Source organism: Eschrichtius robustus, chromosome 3 (assembly GCF_028021215.1).
Source record: "Eschrichtius robustus isolate mEscRob2 chromosome 3, mEscRob2.pri, whole genome shotgun sequence".
Taxonomy (NCBI): domain Eukaryota; kingdom Metazoa; phylum Chordata; class Mammalia; order Artiodactyla; family Eschrichtiidae; genus Eschrichtius; species Eschrichtius robustus.
In genome coordinates, this window is record NC_090826.1 from 22,555,257 (window position 1) to 22,578,294 (window position 23,038).

The following is a 23,038-nucleotide window of genomic DNA, read 5'->3' on the forward strand; positions in this document are numbered from 1 at the left end:
AAACTTTATAAGGCCTTTTTTGCTCTTTCCCTAAATAAAATAGGAAGAGATTCACAAATTTTAATCGGTTACTTGCCCCATTCCTTGAGGCAATAAGCTGTGGAAGAAAAGTACTCTAAAAAGAGAGTATCTTATTAGGTGACACTTAAGAGAGAGTTGTCTACTTCTTATAAAGTTGAAGTGAGAGTTACCTTTGCATTTCTAAACTGTAGTGCATGGAAAACTAGAATGAACATAAGGCCTTATTGTTAAATTTTAAAGCCATCAGTGGGCCAATACTTTCCCCTCTCCCTGCTTGTCTGCTTTTGTCAGCACAAAGTAAATATTGATTGTTAAAATGAAACTGAAACATGTTGGTTAGGGAACATGTGTTGGTTTGGTCCATAGGCGACAGAATTAGAATCTCTGAGAGATTTGTCATTGTTGTAGAGTGCGAACTTCCCTGGGAAATGAATATATCTTTAGGAAATAAATATTGCCTTGGCCATTTATACAAGAGCCAAAGTGAGTCCTGGAGTTAGAATCAGGAGACTTGGGTTTTAGTCCTGTCTCTGAGCAAAGCATTTAACCTCTTGAACCCTCAATTTCCTTCTTCTGTAAAGAATAGGAGATTGAGCCAAATGATCACGAAGAATCCTTTTTTTAATCTTTGAGTTTATTGCTGCTTTCAAATACCCAAGATCAGCAGTGAGCCAAGTCAAGTTGGACATTTAAATTTGGCAGGTGGTAAACAGCAGCCATATGAGGATCCTTAAATCTATCTGTTCTACTCTTGTATAATTCTGTCAACATGAACTAAATTCTATAATACTGTTTCTGGGCTCTGTGTGTGTGTGTGTATGTGTATGTGTGTTTAATGTGCCTGGTTTGAACTAATTCATGACAATACACACATCTGGGCTGTTCCATCTGCTTAATGTTTCTGTGCACCAACCTGATTGTGTTCAGACTTCCTCCCTGGACTGCTTCTTCCAGTTTGCTCTCTGGATTCATGGTACAGAAATGTCATCCTCTTCCGTTTCTGACTAAGCTCCTTGTAATGACTGGGTTTTCTGCCATGTACCATCGTCTGGCTGCCCCTGACCTGCCCTCTCCTTTTTTGACTTTTTTTTTTTACTGTAACAGCTGTGATAGGTATTGCTTGCATTTATTGAGAGCTTTCCATGTGCCAGGCACATTACAAAGTGCTTTATTTCTGTTCATGTCATTTAATGCCTTGTACCGGTAAGTATTGTTATGCCCACTTTACAAATGAGGAAACTGAGGCTCAGGGAGGTGAAATAACTTGCCTAGTGTTAACACCTAGTCATAGATCTGGAATTAAAATTTTAGTCTGCCTCCAAAGCTCATCTTCTTAAACGATATGCTGTATTGTCTGCATGATGATGATAACTACAGTATGCTGAGCACCTACTAGGTGCTGGGCAGTGCATTTGCCACCTTTTGCTTCCCCATTTTACAGTAGTGGGTGGTGCTCTTGCACATGATCTGCTTTTAGGCTAATAAATGTAAGGGCCAGCTTAGAAGGAATTTGACATTCTTAGAGTGGAACATTCTTTTAATGTAAAGTTTTGCTGTTTTTTTCCTTTTATTCTTTCCTATTTTAATGGTCAATATCATAATTTTTTTTACTACTACCAGTACTAACAACTGAGTTTTGCCCAAGTGTACACTTTTTTTTTTCTTACTGATGCCTTAGCATTGTCGTTTTCTTATTCCTTACCTTCGCTATTTTTTTAACCAAAAGCAGATAATAGAGATAAGATAATGGGGAAAGAGGAACAGGTGCTAAGGAAAGGCAAAGGAAAAATCCAGATACTAGAAATCTTTCCAGAATCTCAGTTTGGAGAACAAAGTTTTAAACTAAAAGCTCGGTTTTAGGGGTAGCTGTCATTTGTTAATGGAATATTAGGGTTTTGACAAACACAGGATTTGACCTCAGTAGCCTTATTCTCATCTGATAATAGGGTAAATAATATATTCTTCACAATGCCTGTTTACTTGTGCTGATAATTAAAGGACATAGACAGTATAAAAGTCCTTAATATAGTGCTCAAAATTGTTAGTTCCCCCTTTACCTTCAGATGTTAAATTCATCAAGCTATATCCTTAATATTTATCTATATGGCTGTATATAAATAAGTTATATCTGAATAAAAAAGAAAAATCAGCATGCAGGCTGGCCCTTCCATTGCTGCATGTGGTTCGCTGATACTGCCTATGTATTATATGCAGCACGTAGGGCCACTCCCTATAGTTTTGTATTCCTCAAGATCATTATTGAACTTTAGCAGAAAGAGAAATATTGCATAATACCTTACAAATATTGATTTCAAGTTTACTATTTTAGTAAGCAAAATTTTCAGAAATATTTCTTTTTATTTTTAGAAAAGGTTTATTTAAAAAAAAAAAAAAAAGAAAAGGTATATTTAATTCTAAAATATTGTTCCTAATGTTATTAATTCCCAGTACACAGATCTCATTCTGCTCTGAGTATGCCACTCACAGGTACAAAATACAGTTTTAGAGCAAGCAGTGAAATGTCAGAATGGTCTGATTTTGAGGTAAGCCTGTATCTAAAATGTACCTTTGAATGGACTTCTGCTCCCATCGGCCTGCTTACGCATAACCCTGATGTTTTTTGTGTGATTAAATTTACAAATTCTTTCGTAGACTCTTGAGCAGCCTCCCTTTCTTTGTGACTATGAGTCTGGAAAGTTGTAACCCAGCTCAGTGTCAGAAAAAGTAGGTGTGGACTTTGAGGGCTGTACCACTCAGCAGCTAGAATGTGGTTGGCAGTCTCCTCCCCTTCCTGCACTTGAGCTCTTCACAGTGTGCACTCTGGAATGACAGGCATTCCTATGTGAAGAGAGCCAGCGTGAAGACATATTTGTGAGGAACACCAGTGCCTTGTCCGGGATACAGGGAAACAGAAACTCCTGCAGATGAACTGACTTCCTGCCATTTCCTGATGTCTGGCGGTGACACTGAGAGAGGAGTGCATGTTCCCTCCTTATGTGGATTTATCGTTTAAGAAAAGTTCGCTTTGATCGGGGACAATTTGTTGTTGTGAGACACATCAGACAACATAATCATGGGGCAAGCTGACATCTCCAGACCGGTAAATCCAGATGGAGTTGGTGAGTAATAGAAGGCAAAGAAACAAAATCTTGACAGAGGCAAGGCAGATCTGTAGGTGAAGTTGACTATTTTATAGGAATTTGAATGTGAGGATTTTGATTTTTTAACTTTGGGATGTTTATCACTTTGTGAAGAATAAATGAAAAATAAGTTAATTTTTCATTCAGTTATATTAATTTACCACTCATAGTTGCGTTTTACTGGATCCTTTTGGACTTTTTAAAGATAATATTGCTAGTAAACCATCTGTTAACTTCTTGCCCTTGCAGAACATAAGTGCTACAGGAACTCATGTTTAGAAATCAATGGTGTTTTACTGCTCTTTTGCAGGACTTGGGCAGCTGATACATACATGTGGTATAGAATTAGAATTGTTGACTTCTATAAACAAGACCTGTTTTGTTTTGTTTTGTTTTGTTGGCTGCGGCATGTGGGATCTTAGTTCCCCGACCAGTTCCACCAGGCCCCTTGAAGTGAAGCACAGAGTCCTAACCACTGGACCACCAGGCAATTCCCGACAGGACCATTTTTGAGATTTGACTTAATTTTTTAGACTGAGTTATACATTTTCCAAATAAGTCTCAGGCTTTTTCCATTGTGCTGGTGTTTCCGTTTCTCATAAGGCAATACTTGGTGTAAACATTTCTGAAAGCAGTGCTTTGCATTTGAAGTGTTATTGTCTCAGAGATAGCTGGGGACCAGGCTGATAAGTGTAGCCAGAGTTTCAAAGCGTATAAGTGAAATGGAAGTCCACTGTCACTAAAAAGACTCATTTTCCCAACCTTGTGCGGTTTTGTATAAAATGAAGATGGAAAGGTGGGAAAGATAGATTTAAGTGGATATTCATTAAAGGCTTCCTAAATATAAACAAAGTGGGGGAAAGCCTGTGAATCATTTCTTGACATTATACTTTTTTTTTTTTTTTAAGATTTATACCTTCTTATACCTTCTCTTTGTTTATGAAGCAGCAGAAAACATGTTCAGTCCCAGGATGCTTTTTTTTCCCCCAGAAATGAAAAATGTTAGTGAGTTTAAAGAAAACCATAAAATGTGGGAACACAGGTAACACGCCCAAATGTGTCTCATGATTTAATGTAATTTCATTTCTAAAAGTATGTTTTCCCCTGAGAACTTGCCAGATGAAATTCCTACAAAGTACTTTTCATGTTTTATTGATACTGAGGCACATGGATCGCAAAGTGAGTCATTCAGCCACAGATTTTTAAGACTGAAATCAGAACTTGACTTACTTTACTTTCATCACCAGGGCTGAGTCCATATCAATTCAGTAGCTCAGTTGTTTTGTTTTTTTTCCCTTAATGAAATCGTTTACATTGTGTTGGCCGAAAAATTAGTACGATGTTACGGAAAAACCCGAATGAACTTTTTGGCCAACCCAATGGCTAGAAAAGGGTATAGAGGAAAATATAAAGGACCCTCTGGGACCTCTACTCAGCTTAAGAGATGAAATTAAAAACAGAGTTATATCCCACCCCACCCCTCTCTCTATGCCTACATTCCCTTATGATGGCATTTTGCTTGTTTGCTCCCAGAGGTAACCATTCTCCTGAATTTGGTAAATTCCCTTTTGGGCCACTAAATTCTCCTGTGGTTTCTACTACAAAGGTGGTTCTACGTTAACAAGTCAGGATGTAAATCAGGCTAGGCATTTATCTATGAGATGGAAATGAAAGGTCTTTGAAAAGCAAGAAATGGGTAAGCAGGTACAACGTACTAATGATTGGTGATATTTATGAAGAATGCCCATTTAACATCTATATACTAGACAAAAAATTTCATCTCAACAGATAAAGTTTCAAATTTTTTCTGCCGATTAAAAAAAAGTAGGACTCATCATTCATCAATTTTTCTTTCTACCAATAACCCTAATAAAAGTCCTATGAAGTGGGGAGTTCCCTGGTGGCCTAGTGGTTAGGATTCTGGGCTTCCACTGCCACGTCTCAGGTTCAATCCCTGGTCTGGGAACTGAGATCCCGCAAGCCGTGCAGCGCGGCCAAAAAAAAAAAAAAGATTTACTGAGATAAAACTTTCAAATAATACTTTGTAGTTCTCAATCAACATAAAAAGCTGTTTCTGTGTTCACTAGAATCCTTTACTATGTATCATATTAAAACAAACAGCTAAAAAAAAACCAGCTAATTTAGCGCATGTCCTTAAATTAGGCACAAGACCAAAGATATTTATTTATTTATTTAGCTGAGCCGGGTCTTAGTTGCGGCACACGGGATCTTTAGTTGCAGCATGAGAACCCTCAGTTGCGGCATGCATGTGGGATCTAGTTCCCTGACCAGGGATCGAATCCAGCCCCCTGCATTGGGAGCATGGAGTCTTAGCCACTGGACCACCAGAGAAGTCCCAAGAATTTTAGTGAACTCTACCCAACCATTTAGGCTGGAACTTTCCTTCTCTCTCTACCTTTCCATTCCCCCTCTCTAGCTCTTTCCCCCCCGCCCCCATCATATACCTTTCACTTAATAATTAACCTCTTTTTTCCCCACTTTTCCTTTGTATAAGAATATATTGCTTTAAAAGATGTCATATTGTAATACAGGAGTTCCCAATCCCCGGGCCGCATACCGTATCCCCATCACTCATATTACTGCCTGAACCATCCCCCACGCACCCCCCCATCCATGGAAAAATTGTCTTCCACGAAACTGGTCCCTGGTGGCAAAAAGGTTGGGGACCACTGTTGTAATATTTCCTCTTTCCTTCATTCCTTTTCCGTCAGTATTCGATTCATTTTACTCTGAAATTTGTTGTTATGTGTTCTCCCACATGAGAATAGGAGTGGTTTTGGGAAAGGTGCTTTAGAAATAATTTTGTTATTTGGAGGCAAAGTTAGTAAGGAGATTGCTGGATGAATAAATTTTAATATAGCTATAGAACAGTATTAACATAGAAATAAATAATAGATGGATTAATTAAAAATAAACTTCTTCATGAGACTTGAAAGAAGAACACTTGGCATTATTTGGTCACCAGAATTATCAGAGACATTTCTCATACCTATCTAGATCTAAAAATAAATGCTTCTGAGAAAGAAGGAACAGGTATACTTTCTTCATACAATCCAGGAATCAAGAGAAAGTGTTAGGGCTCTGTCATGAACTCCTTAAAGGATTTTCTGTTGAATACCAATCAAAAATTATTATTCCCTCTTTCTGCTTCAGTAGATTTTCTGAATGGCCTATTGTCACAACAGTGTATTCCCTCTTTCTACTTGCAAGTTAATTTTGATAGGTTTAAAGTTTTTTTCCATGAGAGAATATATTTTCTGGCACCTCACCTTAAAACCTTTCTCTCAACTTAGAACTTTTATCAAAAAAGTATACGTATCAAATTGCCAGAGTAAAGCAGCATCACTTCTTGATGCAGTTACGGTCGAAGATCTATTTTCCCAGAGTTGGAACCTCAGACCTAATTGTACCTGCAGGTACAGAGAGAGACCTTCTCCCTGGCTATCTTCTTGAGTGCTTTGCCCAGTTCTATTTCCCAAAGGTCAGAACTATGCAGTATTTCCAAGGAAAGTTATGGGCCTGCTCTAGACAAAGCCTGCTTTTGTTCATTAGTGGCAGGTTTTGCTTTCTGTAATTTTGTTGCGGTTTTCTAAAACAGTTTTTTAAATTCAATAATAATCCTCTTTCAGAAGGCAAAAATGAGTATAAGTACAATAGTGTAAGTACCATAAATTAGTGTTCTCCATTTACAGAGTTCTAATGCTGTTAAAATGATTGTATAAAAGCAATATCTGTTTCAAGCTAGATGGGCATAAAAGATAATTAAACAGAGCCATTAGATTATAAAAGTAATTGGCCACAATATATTTAAGTCAAACCATTATGCTGTATACCTTAAACTTAAAAAAAAAAGATAATTGGTACCTCTTGATAATGGAGTATGTATCTCGTTGCACAAAGCTATGTATTTTTAAGTTTCGGACAATAACTGACTATTAAAAGTTTTGGGGGTAAAATGAGAGAATTTTATACACTTTAAATCTACACATTTTTTAAGACCCGACAAGGTATAAGAAATAAGTGTGGAACTAAGACAGTCCCAGTAATTTTGTTGCTTATTACTAAGCCTAGTGAAGGGGAGTGGGTAGTGAAGGCTATCTTGAAAACTAAGTTATCTGTCAACTACAATTGCCTGTGCCTTACCTTGCCTTCCATCGTGAATGACTAATTGGTTGTAAATCAGATTCTCAAATGAACTAAGTTTACCGGTTAACCCTGTTTTATCCCTTATCTCTAGCAAGTAATGTAGGTATAACATGTATCTGTAGCAAATAGTTTATCTGAAGATGAAAAGTGCTAAGTAATTTTTTAAAAAGACTATACATTTATTTTAAAATCACCTCAGAAATTCATCTGGAACAACTAAACTTGAACTAAAAAACATTGAATTAAATGTTGACCAGGAAAAAAACTGAGGGTTGAAGAAAGAAACTGCTAGAACTCTGCATAATATGTGATATAAGAAACAAGCCTCTGAAATGTGAGGTGCTACAACTTGGAGGAGGGAGTAAGTAGTTTAAACACCGGGGCATAGTTTCAGGGTACTTCTCAAACTGGAAACTCCAAACTGTAATTAGCTATCTTCCTCTCCTAACCTCCACCCCCTACAAAAAACACCAAGACCTCCAACTCTGTGACTTGCTTTCCTAGTGGCCTGTGGCTGCATGACTTCTTTGGAACACACAATCCTAAAACTATAGCCAGCATTCTACACCCTGTTTTCTGGCAAACAAAGGGAAACAAGGAGGGAAAAGCCACCTTGTTTTGGTTCTCAAGGAAAACAGAAAGGGACCATGAGGACATTTTAAATTCCTTACTGAGTTTAAATAGAAACAATGGGGTATCCAAATGTGACTCCAAGCCTGTATTTCTTCTGTCAAATTGGAAATGGGGGCTTCCCTGGTGGCGCAGTGGTTAAGAATCAGCCTGCCAGTGCAGGGGACACGGGTTTGAGCCCTGGTCCGGGAAGATCCCACAACTAAGCCTGTTCACCACAACTACTGAGCCTGCGCTCTAGAGCCTGCAAGCCACAACTACTGAGCCTGCATGCCACAACTACTGAAGCCGCGTGCCTAGAGCCTGTACTCTGCAACAAGAGAAGCCACCGCAAGGAGAAGCCCGCACACTGCAATGAAGAGTAGCCCCCGCTTGCCGCAACTAGAGAAAGCCCGCGTGCAGCAACAAAGATCCAGTGCAGCCAAAAATTAATTAATTAATTAATTAATTAATTTTTAAAAATTGGAAATGGGAGGGAGATGGTCATAAAATCAGAATTGTTGAGAACAAATATTTGGTTGATGTGCAAATTTGCTTATGAACAGTTTCAAATTCACTTCCCTAAGCCCTTTATTTATGAGTGCAGAAACAATATTTGAGGTGTAATTGTATCATTAAAAATAAAAAAGATGGTTTCTCAATACCTGAGTATACTTTTTCTTGTATAATTTATTCATCCATCAGTTTTTCTTTCTATTGGAGTTTTCTAAGTGATGCAATTGAATTTTCTTAAAGTCAGACAAAAATTCACAGTAAGAAGCCTGAATAGTTTCAATGGATCCAAGAATGCTATGGAGATTAGTGGCTTCAATTAGATCTAATCAGCCACTGCTATCAAGAATTTATGCATACTTTAAAACCCTTTATTCCACAGCTGAAAAGTTTACACCTGGTGAATTTAGATTACTGTTAAATTTGGTCTCTAGCTCCTTTAGCACAAGATTGTACTCACGGTGAACAAGGGTGGTATTCTTAAAAGAATGCAGGACTAGAAACTGTTGTTTGGGTGATCCAAATCTACTTACTTAAACATGTGTCACTACTCCAAGAAAATGTCCTTGAATGGTTTAATTTGCTTAATACTTCAGACTGATTTTTATGTAGGAAATAATTCTTTTTTTTTTTTTTTAATTTATTTTTGGCTGCATTGGGTCTTCGTTGCTGAGCGCGAGCTTTCTCTAGTTGTGGCGAGCGGGGTCTTCTCTTCGTTGCAGTGCATGGGCTTCTCACTGCGGTGGCTTCTCTTGTCAGGAAGCATGGGCTCTAGGCACACGGGCTTCAGGAGTTGTGTCACGCGGGCTCAGTAGCTGTGCCTTGTGGGCTCTAGAGCGCAGGCTCAGTAGTTGTGGCGCACGGGCTTAGTCGCTCCACGGCATGTGGGATCTTCCTGGACCAGGGCTCGAACCTGTGTCCTCTGCATTGGCAGGTGGATTCTTAACCACTGTGCCACCAGAGAAGCCCGGAAATAATTCATTTTTATAGGAACCTAATGTTTAGAAAGAATTGTTTTCTTTTGTGTACTTATATATATGCTGGACTTTGTTTATTAACTGTCATGATTTGAAAGCTCCCACTTTCAAAGTAAATTTGTTTTTATTCCAATTATAAAAGCCATACGTGTTCACTGTAAAAAACACACACACACGCACACACACACAAAATATAAGAACCTAGAAGAAGCACAGATATCCTGTAGTCCTATCATCAAATTATATTTACATTTTCATTTAGTTCTTTCCATTCTCCTTTTTTTTTGAATTTTTGAATTTTATTTTATTTATTTTTTTATACAGCAGGTTCTTATTAGTTATCTATTTTATACACATTAGTGTATATATGTCAATCCCAATCTCCCAATTCATCCCACCACCAACACGCCACCCCCCTGCCCACCACTTTCCCCCCTTGGTGTCCATACGTTTGTTCTCTACATCTGTGTCTCTTTTTCTGCCCTGGAAACTGGTTCATCTATACCATTTTTCTAGGTTCCACATATATGCGTTAATATACGATATTTGTTTTTCTGACTTACTTCACTCTATATGACAGTCTCTAGATCCATCCACGTCTCTACAAATGACCCAGTTTCGTTCCTTTTTATGTCTGAGTAATATTCCATTGTATATATGTACCACATCTTCTTTATCCATTCATCTGTCGATGGGCATTTAGGTTGCTTGCATGACCTGGCTATTGTAAATAGTGCTGCAATGAACATTGGGGTGCATGTGTCTTTGAATTATGGTCTTCTCAGGGTATATGCCCAGTAGTGGGATTGCTGGGTCATATGGTAATTCTATTTTTAGTTTTTTAAGGAACTTCCATACTGTTCTCCATAGTGGCTGTATCACTTTACATTCCAACCAACAGTGCAAGAGGGTTCCCTTTTCTCCACACCCTCTCCAGCATTTGTTGTTTGTAGATTTTCTTATGATGCCCATTCTAACTGGTGTGAAGTGATGCCTCATTGTAGTTTTGATTTGCATTTCTCTAATAATTAGTGATGTTGAGCAGCTTTTCATGTGCTTCTTGGCCATCTGTATGTCATCTTTGGAGAAATGTCTATTTAGGTCTTCTGCCCATTTTTTGATTGGGTTGTTTGTTCTTTTAATATCAAGCTGCATGAGCTGTTTATATATTTTGGAGATTAATCCTTTGTCCGTTGATTCATTTGCAAATATTTTCTCCCATTATGAGGGTTGTCTTTTCGTCTTGTTTGTAGTTTCCTTTGCTTTGCAAAAGCTTTTAAGTTTCATTAGGTCCCATTTGTTTATTTTTGTTTCTATTTCCATAACTCTAGGAGGTGGATCAAAAAAGATCTTGCTGTGATTTATGTCAAAGAGTGTTCTTCCTATGTTTTCCTCTAAGAATTTTATAATGTCCAGTCTTACGTTTAGGTCTCTAACCCGTTTTGAGCTGATTTTTGTGTATGGTGTTAAGGAGTGTCCTAATTTCATTCTTTTACATGTAGCTGTCCAGTTTTCCCAGCACCACTTATTGAAGAGATTGTCTTTTCTCCATTGTATATCCTTGCCTCCTTTGTCATAGATTAGTTGACCATAGGTACGTGGGTTTATCTCTGGACTTTCTATCCTGTTCCATTGATCTATATTTCTGTTTTTGTGCCAGTACCACATTGTCTTGATTACTGTAGCTTTGTGGTATAGTCTGAAGTCAGAGAGTCTGATTCCTCCAGCTCCGTTTTTTTCCCTCAAGACTACTTGGGCTATTCGGGGTCTTTTGTCTCTCCATACAAATTTTAAGATTTTTTGTTCTAGTTCTGTAAAAAAATGCCACTGGTAATTTGATAGGGATTGCATTGAATCTGTAGATTGCTTTGGGTAGTATAGTCATTTTCACAATATTGATTCTTCCAATCCAAGAACATGGTATATCTCTCCATCTGTTTGTGTCATCTTTGATTTCTTTCATCAGTGTCTTATAGTTTTCTGAGTACAGGTCTTTTACCTCCTTAGGTAGGTTTAGTCCTAGGTATTTTATTCTTTTTGTTGCAGTGGTGAATGGGATTGTTTCCTTAATTTTTCTTTCTGATCTTTCATTGTTAGTGTATAGGAATGCAAGAGATTTCTGTGCATTAATTTTGTATCCTGTTACTTTACCAAATTCATTGATTAGCTCTAGTAGCTTTCTGGTGGCATCTTTAGGATTCTCTATGTATAGTATCATGTCATCTGCAAACAGTGACAGTTTGACTTCTTCTTTTCCAATTTGTATTCCTTTTATTTCTTTTTCTTCTCTGATTGCCGTGGCTAGGACTTCCAAAACTATGTTGAATAATAGTTGCGAGAGTGGACATCCTTGTCTCGTTCCTGATCTTAGAGGAAATGCTTTCAGTTTTTCACCATTGTGAATGATGTTAGCTGTGGGTTTGTCATATATGGCCTTTATTATGTTGAGGTAGGTTCCCTTTGTGCCCAGTCTCTGGAGAGTTTTTAATCATAAATGGGTGTTGAATTTTGTCAAAAGCTTTTTCTGTATCTATTGAGATGATCATATGGTTATTCTTCTTAAATGTGTTAATATGGTGTATCACATTGATTGATTCATGTATATTGAAGAATCCTTGCATCCCTGGGATAAATCCCACTTGATCATGGTGTATGGTCCTTTTAATGTGTTGTTGGATTCTGTTTGCTAGTATTTTGTTGAGGATTTTTGCATCTATATTCATCAGTGATATTGGTCTGTAATTTTCTTTTTTTGTAGTATCTTTGTCTGGTTTTAGTATCAGGGTGATGGTGACCTCATAGAATGAGTTTGGGAGTGTTCCTTCCTCTGCAATTTTTTAGAAGACTTTGAGAAGGATGGGTGTTAACTCTTTTCTAAATGTTTGATAGAATTCACCTGTGAAGCCATCTGGTCCTGGACTTTTGTTTGTTGGAAGATTTGTAATTACAGTTTCAATTTCATTACTTGTGATTGGTCTGTTCATATTTTCTATTTCTTCCTGGTTCAGTCTTGGAAGGTTATACCTTTCTAAGAATTTGTCCATTTCTTCCAGGTTGTCCATTTTATTGGCATAGAGTTGCTTGTAGTAGTCTCTTAGGATGCTTGGTATTTCTGAAGTGTTCATTGTAACTTCTCCTTTTTCATTTCTAATTTTACTGATTTGAGTCCTCTCCCTGCTTTTCTTGATGAGTCTGGCTAAAGGTTTATCAATTTTGTTTATCTTCTCAAAGAACCAGCCTTTAGTTTTATTCACTTTGCTATATTGTTTTCTTTGTTTCTATTTCATTTATTTCTGCTCTGATCTTTATGATTTCTTTCCTTCTACTAACTTTGGGTTTTGTTTGTTCTTCTATCTCTAGTTCCTTTAGGTGTAAGGTTAGATTGTTTATTTGAGAGTTTTCTTGTTTCTTGAGGTAGGCTTGTATTGCTATAAACTTCCCTCTTAGAACCGCTTTTGCTGCATCCCATAGGTTTTGGATCGTCGTGTTTTCATTGTCATTTGTCTCTAGGTATTTTTTGATTTCCTCTTTGATTTCTTCAGTGATCTCTTGCTTATTTAGTAACGTATTGTTTAGCCTCCATGTGTTTGTGTTTTTTACTTTTTTTCCCCTGTAATTGATTTCTGATCTCATAGCATTGTGGTCAGAAAAGGTGCTTGATATGATTTCAATTTTCTTAAATTTACCAAGGCTTGATTCGTGACCCAAGATGTGATCTGTCCTGGAGAATATTCTGTGTGCGCTTGAGAAGAAAATGTAATCTGCTCTTTTTGGATGGAATGTCCTATAAATATCGATTAAATCTATCTGGTCTATGGTGTCATTTAAAACTTGTGTTTCCTTATTAATTTTCTGTCTGGATGATCTGTCCATTGGTGTCAGTGAAGTGTTAAAGTCCCCCACTATTATTGTGTTACTGTCGATTTCCTCTTTTCTAGCTGTTAGCAGTTGCCTTGTGTATTGAGGTGCTCCTATGTTGTGTGCATATATATTTATAATTATTATATCTTCTTCTTGGATTGATCCCTTGATCATTATGTTGTGTCCTTCCTTGTCTCTTGTAACATTCTTTATTTTAAAGTCTATTTTATCTGATATGAGTATTGCTACTCCAGCTTTCTTTTGATTTCCATTTGCATGGAATATCTTTTTCCATCCCCTCACTTTCAGTCTGTATGTGTCCCTAGATCAGAAGTGGGTCTCTTGTAGACAGCATATATATGGGTCTTGTTTTTTATCCATTCAGCGAGCCTGTGTCTTTTGGTTGGAGCATTTAATCCATTCACGTTTAAGGTAATTATTGATATGTATGTTCCTATGACCATTTTCTTAATGTTATGGGTTTGTTTTTGTAGGTCCTTTTCTTCTCTTGTGTTTCCCACTTAGAGAAGTTCCTTTAGCATTTGTTGTAGAGCTGGTTTGGTGGTGCTGAATTCTCTTAGCTTTTGCTTGTCTGTAAAACTTTTGATTTCTCTGTTGAATCTGAATGATGTCCTTGCTGGGTAGAGTAATCTTGGTTGTAGGTTCTTAACTTTCATCACTTTAAATATATCGTACCACTCTCTTCTGGTTTATAGAGTTTCTGCTGAGAAATCAGTTTCTGCTGTTAACCTTATGGGAGTTCCCTTGTATGTTATTTGTCGTTTTTCCCTTGCTGCTTTTAATAATTTTTCTTTGGCTTTAATTTTTGTCAATTTGATTACTGTGTGTCTCGGCGTGTTACTCCTTGGGTTTATCCTGCCTGGGACTCTCTGTGCTTCCTGGACTTGGGTGGCTATTTCCTTTCCCATGTTAGGGAAGTTTTCAACTATAATCTCTTCACATATTTTCTCAGGTCCTTTCTCTCATCTCCTTCTGGGACACCTATAATGCGAATGTTGTTATGTTTAATATTGTCCCAGAGGTCTCTTAGGCTGTCTTCATTTCTTTTCTTTCTTTTTTCTTTATTCTATTCCACTGCAGTGAATTCCACCATTCTGTCTTCCAGGTCACTTATCCGTTCTTCTGCCTCAGTTATTTTGCTATTGATTCCTTCTAGTGTATTTTTCATTTCAGTTATTGTATTGTTCATCTCTGTTTGTTTGTTCCTTAATTTTCTAGGTGTTTGTTCTTTAATTCTTCTAGGTCTTTGTTAAACATTTCTTGCATCTTCTCGATCTTTGCCTCCATTCTTTTTTTTTTTTTTTTTTTTTTATGTGGGATCTTCCCGGACCAGGGCTCGAACCCGTGTCCCCTGCGTTAGCAGGTGGATTCTTAACCACTGCGCCACCAGGGAAGCCCTGCCTCCATTCTTTATCCGAGGTCCTGGATCATCTTCACTATCATTATTCTGAATTCTTTTTCTGGAAAGTTGCCTATCTCCCCTTCATTTAGTTGTTTTTCTGGGGTTTTATGTTGTCCCGTCATCTGGTACAAAGTCCTCTGCCTTTTCATTTTGTCTAACTTTCTGTGAATATCCCATTCTCCTTTTTAATGTATATTATAGTTTTGGTAATGCAGTGCATGTAACTTCCTACTCTATTTTTAACCTATATTTGAAAAAATATGTGCATGGCCCTGGCCCCTATTCTAGTTCTAAATAATACCTAGTTAGGGACTTCCCTGGTGATCCAGTGTTTAAGGATCTGCATTCCAATGCAAGGGACATGGGTTCAGTCCCTGGTTGGGGAACAAAGATCCCACATGCCACAGGGCATCTAAGCCGGCATGCTGTAGAGCCCACACGCCACAACTAGAGATAGCCCCCGCGCTGCAACAAAAGATCCCACATGCCGCAACAAAGATCCCACGTGCCGCAACTAAGACCCAACATAGCCATATAAATAAATAAATATTTTTTAAAAAAATAATAGGGACTTCCCTGGTGGTCCAGTGGTTGAGACTTTGCCTTTCAATGCAGGGGGTTCGTGTTCCATCCCTGGTCAGGGAGCTAAGATCCCACATGCCTCTTGGCCAAAAAACCAAAACATAAAACAGAAGCCATATTGTAACAAATTCAATAAAGACTTCAAAAATGGTCCACATCAAAAAATAAATAGAGACTTCCCTCGTGGCGCAGTGGTTAAGAATCCGCCTGCCAATGCAGGGGATACGGGTTCGATCCCTGGTCCGGGAAGATCCCACATGCCGCGGAACAACTAAGCCCGTGCGCCACAGCTACTGAAGCGACCTGCATGCCGCGACTACTGAGCCCGCATGCTGCAACTACTGAAGCCCAAGTACTTAGAGCCCATGCTCCGCAACAAGAGAAGCCACCGCAATGAGAAGCCCATGCACCGCAACGAAGAGTAGCCCCAGCTTGCTGCAACTAGAGAAAGCCCGCACATAGCAATGAAGACCCAACGCAGCCAAAAATAAAGAAAGAAAGAAAGAAGGGAAGAAGGGAAGGGAGGAAGGGAGGGAGGGAGGGAGGGAAGGAGGAAGGAAGGAAGGGAGGGAGGGAAGGAGGAAGGAAGGAAGAAAGGAAGGAAGGAAGGAAGAAAGAATTAGGTTACTTGCAGAGAATGTCTGCCTCTGTCTCTTTTAACATGCAAAAGTTTTCCAGATAGTAATCTGGAATTGCATTTAACAAGCTGACTAATCATAAGAATTGCCTGGGAAATTTTTTAAAAACAGATTTCTAGGTCCCAGCTCCTGGAGATTCTGTGTTTTGAAAAGGCAACTGAGCTGATTCCAAGTATTTGGAACATATTTGGGTGCCATGGAAATAATGTTCTGTTTGTCGTGAAAGTGAGGAGGGGAGAAGGGGAAGGAAAGGAGAATGTGAGAATATAAGAATAGGAATGAATGAATTTGGGATGATAACTGGGTCAGGACTGGGTGTGGCTGAACCTCACTGCAAGAGGCATACCAGTTTCTAAAAGTTTTACGGACATGAAGATTAAACACATTTTCATAAAGCATCAAAAAAAAAAAGTACTGCTCTCTTTGCTTTTTGTATTCAGTGCCTTGATGGCAGATGCATTCATTTTTATTGTAAGCTTTTGGTATTTTCCACATACACTGTGACATAATATAAACTGAACTTATTTTGAGTTCATATGCTAGCAGGCATAAATATGCTTGAAAGGATATCATGATTTTCTTGTTTTGAATGTATAAGAGAAAGAGGACACATAAATATGTTGTTCAATATAATGAAGAACTAAAAGGGTTGAATTAAATCCTACTTTAGAAGGTGATTAGATATCCAAGAAGATAGTGGAAGCAGGCTAGATTGGATATATTTCATTTTAGGACTTTACGGACAGGAACTTTTCTGTGAATATGTTACCACCTAACATTCCTAAAGTTTTTGGCTATTTTTCTTTGTAAAAGCATCACATAGCACTAATAACCTTTACTTTCATACTGTTAGTTTGGGGTTTTGTTTGTTTTGGTTTTGGTTTTGGTTTTTTATATTATCTTACCTATAACTTTTAACCAAACAGGCATTTTCCTGTGTGTCTTTTGGAACTCAGTGAATTTCACTCAGTGGGTGGGTTACCAAGAGATTTAAAATTTCAGCCCTTCCTTGTCTCTGTAAGGAAGGCTACTATTTGAGAATGAACAGCTTATGTTACTTAGCTCCATTTCTGAAAGTGTTATCATTAACATATGTTAAATATCAATGTTATGATATCGTGAATGCTCTGAAATGTGTCCAGGTCTCATTGACATTCCATAATTGGTAGAATACTGTCTTAGTTAAAGCACTCACTCCTAAAAACAGTACCATGTGTTCACCCTAGTGCCACTCTTGGTGGTCCATCCCAGGGTACCATTGAGGGGAAATTGTTAGGACAGGAGTTATTCTAAGTCTCTAGCAACTAAACTTTAAAAATAATGATCCAATGTTATAACCATGTTCTACTGCATTTCATGTAAAGAATTAAAGTAGTTGAGACCCAAGGTGCCCTCAGGTAAAGAAAAGAGTCACTCTCCTCTGTCATCTTCATCTGTTGCACTTCAGGAACCAGACCCCTGTTTTGCCTATGTCATCTTAGGCATAGCAAAGTAATGCATCAGCAGCCATTGCTGCAGTCGCTCTGATAATTACTGTTGTGTAAATCTTACCATTATCAACGGACTTCCCTAGACTCAGCATCTATCAACTGAAAAAAGATTGAATTTGTCAAGTGTTTCTTTAAAAAAATTAATGCTTGTTGATTGTGTATTTTCTCTTATGAAAAAATATCTATTGAATTAAAAGAGTTTTTTTTTTAGTGTATATATTTTCCCCTTTTGTCCCCCCCACCTCCAAATGCATTATTTGCTTCAAATGTGAAATTGTTTACAATAAACATGTTAACTTATTACATGTGATTATACAGTATGTGGTCCTTGATGTATTTCTATAAAGTAAAGGTCCCAATTTAATTCCAGGATTGTTATTCCACATGACTCTTTTTTTTCTTCTCCTCTAGACTTCTCCAAAGAACGCTGGGACAGTAGGTGGAGTGCAAAGTTGTATTGTGTTGCCTTCCTGCTTTTTTTGTTGCCTTCCTGCTTTTTTTTATTATTCTTGGCCGAGTCTTGGCTGCTCCTTTCTCTGCCACTAAAGCTCACTCACTAAACCCTGCATGTGTGGTCATTATGAGGGACTCATGGCCTTTCATTTCAATCCTGCACATTTATCATGTCAGTTATGTTTCTTGTCAAATCTTTAGAATCAGGATTGTCCCTAAAGCAATATTGTAATAAGCAAACTGAAATCTCATCTCTACTTTCAAAAGAGTTTTCCTTTATTTTGAAGCACTGTCTAATACCCCTGCCCCACCCCGCCCCCCAAGCCCCTTCCAATACTCCAAAACTACCTAAGGTCTTTTTTGCGAAGGGAGAAAATAATCTGATAACATATACAAGTAAGGTGTTAATACTTAAGTGTTACCCCCCTCCCTGAGCTATTTATATCCTGGAAAAGGAGGGCAGCGAGAGGGCAGTGTTTAACAGAGAATAATGACTCACTCACCGATGGTAGAATTCTCTGCTTCAATGACACAAGAGATAGTGGTGTTAGCTGGGACAGGCCTTCCCCCATGCCAAGAGGATGAGCATAGCAACAGCAATAGCCTACATTGGGGCAAGATCTCATGCACATTGGGAAGATATCCACATTTGTGCGTGTGTGTGCCTTTAAGAGATTTGAGCTGGCTATGATCATCTCATTGAATTTTTGTCCTAAAATGATGTCAGCTCCGTTTGGTTCCTTTTCCTCCTTAGTAATTTATCTGTTATGGATTTTGACGTTTGGTGTCCATGTGATGTCAAGGAGTCTGTCTGCATGATTATTTTATCATTGCTCTGATCCTTTCCAACTACCACAGGAAGAGAGGGGAAGGGACATTTTCAAGATTGTGCTGAAATAATAAATTGGCTGTCTCTTCCCTTTCTCCCTCTCACCATGCAACAGAAGAAGCAGGTCAGCCCACTGCAGACCCAGGCATGGTCATGGACAGTGTGGAAGCAGGAGACACAACACCTCCTACCAAAAGGAAGAGCAAGTTCTCAGGCTTTGGCAAGATCTTCAAGCCCTGGAAATGGCGGAAAAAAAAAAGCGATAAATTCAAAGAGACATCAGAAGGTGAGATGTTAAGATTTAAATATATGTTCTGAGTTAGAGAGTTCCCCATTGGAAGTACCTAACTTTTTCATTCTCTTCCCAAGTTTCTATAACCCCCTGTTTGAAAAGGGAATTGAATCTTTTAATTAAAAAGACAAGTGGTCACTCACTAAGCCATATATACTATATCCTCATTCCTAGGTTGGTATTTTGATGGGGTTAATGTTTATCAATTGAGTGGTGAATGGAGCTCCTGAACTACAGCAGATATAAGATGCCTCTTTTTTTCTATTCTGGCCACTTCCTCCCAGAAGAAGTTCATCCATAAATATCTTATTACTGCAATTTCCATTAAAAAAGGAGGGAATTCTCTGGCGGTCCAGTGGGTTAGGGCTCCTCGCTCTCATTGCCAAGGGCCCGGGTGGCAGGCCAAAAATTTAAAAAAAAGGAAAAGCTAAACTTATGAAAGGATAGTTCTTTTTGGAATTGATATTTTTCCAATAGCACAGGTTGTGAATGAAATTAAGTTTTTAAATTCAAAGTTAGTTTTTGTGTTCTTTTCTTTCCTAAGAATAGAAAATTGAATCACTTTATTCTTTTACCTAAGGAGGTGAATTTTATCTGCCACATTTCTGAGTGTTGTTTTCCAATTTAATGTTAGTTTTAGAGCGAAAAATATCTATGCGAAAACCAAGAGAAGAGCTGGTTAAAAGAGGGGTTCTGTTGGAAGACTCTGAGCAGGGTGAGTTTGCAAATAGCATATGCCTGTCTCCGTACACTTGGTCTTTGGTTCTGACTAGGTATTTGAATTTTCTTTCTTTATTATTGCTGTTGTTGAGAGGGAAGGGGGCTTAAAAAAACTGTTCATGCATCTAGAATATATATTTTTATAACTTCTGTTAGAAAAGAAAAAGGCAATGTGGTAGAAAAGTCTGCAAAAGCATTGAACAGACAGTTCACTGAAGAGTACATACAAATGCCCAATAAACAAAAAGGTGGGTTTTTTACTTCATTAGTAATTAAGGGATACAAATTAAAACCAAAATAAAATAGCTCTACGTATAAACTAGAAAACCTAAAATTAATCAGATGACCAAGAATAAGAGTTGATGAGGGTATGAAATAAGTGGAATTCACATACACCTATTGGTGGAAGTGTTAAAGTGGAAGAATCACCTTGAAAAAAAGTTTAGCATAATCTATGAAAGCTGGAGATATGTAAACCTTTGTGCAGTCTTTGGTATATACCCAACAAAAATATGTATACATGTGTATCAGGAGATATGTATAAATACGCTCATAGCAGCAATATTTATTAACAGTAGAGCAAAATTGGAAACAACCCAAATGTCCATCAATAGTAAAATATATACATAATTTGTGACACATTGATAAAATGAAATATTATACAGCAATGCAAACTACACCTACATGCTTTAATATGAATGTCATACGTAATACTGAGCAATTGAAGTCAGTCATGAAAGAATATATATTGTATCATTTCTATAAGTGTGAAGAAAAAACAATGTTTGGAAAAAAAAAAATGAGTTTAGTGAACTATGTTAAGGAGAAAACTGGCCACCTCACAAAGAAAGGCCTAATGGCAGCAATGACTCTTACAAGATAGGAAATAATTAAAAGTTAAACTTGAGTTGAGATTGAGCTGAGGAATAAAAAGTTCTTCTTGCCCTTTTACTAATTTTTGCTTACAGATTCACTCCAAACATGCTTTTAAAAGATACTTTCTCTCAGTAAATGATCTAAAAAAGTGATTGTTTAGAAAAGTGGGTTGATTCTCCGGATTATCAAAAGAAAATGGAAACTAACTTTTTGGACTAAAGCTCCGGAGGTTTTAATGAATAAACTGTTGAAATAAATGCCTTCAAAACAGAAAAAAAAAGAAAAAGGAAAACCTGTTTGGAGATGCATGCTTATGTGGTTAAACTATAATAACACAAAGCAAGGATTATCTTAAGAGTTAGGAGAGTGATTGATTGCTTTGTGGGGGAAGGAAAGGGCTGTAACTAGGGAGAGAGAGAGGCTTCAGAGCTCTGAAAACATTTTATTTCCTAATGTCCATGATGATCACACAAGTGTTTTCCTTGTAATATGTCTTTGAAATTTACATTTCTATTTTGTACATTTTTCTCTACTGGTATTAAACTTGACAATGAAAAATACTAAATAATGATAAGATATTTCTATGGAATTCCGTGGCATACCATCTATATTTGATTTATTTTAAGAAGGCATTTTTTGTATAATTTTTAAAGATTCCTTTCCATTTACAGTTATTACAAAATATTGGCTATATGCCCCGTGTTGTACAATACATCCTTGAGCCTATCTTACACCCAGTAGTTTGTACCTCCCACTCCCCCACCCCTTTATTGCATATAAATGGGCATATATTTTTTGTGGGAATGAAAATATCTAATGAAGAAAAAAATATTAAAACATAAATAAGAATAATTGATTTTTTTGTTTAAGGAATCTCAGCTTAGGGGGTAAACATAAGGGGTAAACCCCTTCCAATAATTACCGCCTAATTTTCTGTATTAAAGTCCATTTTCTTGCTGAGGAATAAAAAAAGCTTCCTTCACCCTTCCTTCCAAGTACCTACCTTATCTGGCTGCGGTCTTTAACTCTGGAATTGCAGTTGAGTGGTTGGTGAAGGATCCTTAGGGCAACCATTCTCTGTCTCTTTGTACATCCTCAGCTTTGTGCTAGCTGCAGTACTGTCATTTCCTTTTTTTTTTTTTTTAAATACCAAATTTGTCTCCAGGCCCATATTGCTGCCCTAATCTTTCTCGTTTGTCTGTCATAAAGATTATGTTTTGGTATTTCAGCACTCACTGCTGGTTTAATAATGTCAGGACTTTCTCTAATGTGTGACTTTTATGAAGCAGCTTATCATAAGAGTAAGGCTGTAGTACACTGGTTGCATTTCATTTCTCTTTACATTAGAGTTACTTAGCGTGAGACAAAATATGAAAGCCAAGTTTTAAAAATATATCCTTTGGTTGGTGGAAGAAAGGAACCAAACCGATGAAATACTATACTGTTTAGGTTTTGAACCATTTGAATGTATTGCTTATTTGCAAAGTTTAATTAAATTATGTATTTATTGTCTCAACTATATAAAAGCTTAAGTAGAAAAAACAAGCTTGAAGGAAAAATACTAAAATATTATTAGCATTGGTTATTTCTGGATGTTGGAATGGGAATGTAGGGGATTTTTTTCTTTCTATTTTTCTAAATTTTCTAAATTTTCATGAGTCTATTTGTTTTTTACAGTAGGACACAAAAACTTCTAGGTATTTAGGTGGGTAACTGCAGTTATAATGCCTCCGTTGCAACGCCTTTGGCCATTGTTTTCTGATAATAGCCATTCCTCACCCCATGCCCTCTCCTACCTCTCACCTTTCTTGCTCACTCACCAAACCCCATACATTACTTCTTTCTTGTTTTTCACCTTCATTCAGTCTTTTTTGCCATATGCTTCCTATTGGCTCTTGATCCAAGTTGTTTTCAGCTTAGAAGCAAGCTCAGAGGTCCAATTGCTAAGTGAATTGTAGCCATTGGACAAGATGTCCCTCTGCCAACCAGAGAACTGACCTAAACTGTACTCTGTAAGAAGAAACTAAGAGGACTCCCCTGGCGGCACAGTGGTTGAGAATCCGCCTGCCAATGCAGGGGACATGGGTTCGATCCCTGGCCCGGAAAGATCCCACTTGCTGCGGAGCAGCTAAGCCCTTGAGCCACAGCTACTGAGCCTGCACTCTAGAGTCCACAAGACAAGAGTACTGAGCCTGCGTGCCACAACTACTGAAGCCCGCGTGCCTAGAGCCCATGCTCCACAACAAGAGAAGCCACCGCAATGAGAAGCCCGCGTGCCGCAACTAAGAGTAGCCCCCGCTAGCTGCAACTAGAGAAAGCCCGCATGCAGCAACGAAGACCCAACACAGACAAAAATAAATAAATAAATTTTTTTTTAAAAAAAGAAGAAACTAAGAGATGGGCCTCACAGCCTGGCTTACATATCTCCAGTTTAGGCTAAAAGCAGT

At 37.8% G+C, this 23,038-nt stretch overlaps 1 protein-coding gene across 16 annotated transcripts in view; it reads left to right on the forward strand.

Moving 5' to 3' along the window:
• The window catches only part of PHACTR4 (phosphatase and actin regulator 4), a 114,209-nt gene that overhangs the window by 66,265 nt on the left and 24,906 nt on the right, over positions 1-23,038 (forward strand). For 5 of the 16 annotated variants that reach the window (XM_068539293.1, XM_068539279.1, XM_068539280.1 and 2 more), the window contains 3 exons: positions 17,833-17,860; positions 18,819-18,989; positions 19,630-19,710. In XM_068539293.1, the coding sequence (XP_068395394.1) occupies positions 18,851-18,989; positions 19,630-19,710 (220 nt within the window). In that variant the 5' untranslated portion in view covers positions 17,833-17,860; positions 18,819-18,850. Of the gene's footprint in view, positions 1-2,469; positions 2,565-2,869; positions 3,141-17,832; positions 17,861-18,818; positions 18,990-19,629; positions 19,711-23,038 lie in introns of those variants that run through there. The other 11 variants (XM_068539287.1, XM_068539282.1, XM_068539286.1 and 8 more) reach the window with 7 other exon arrangements.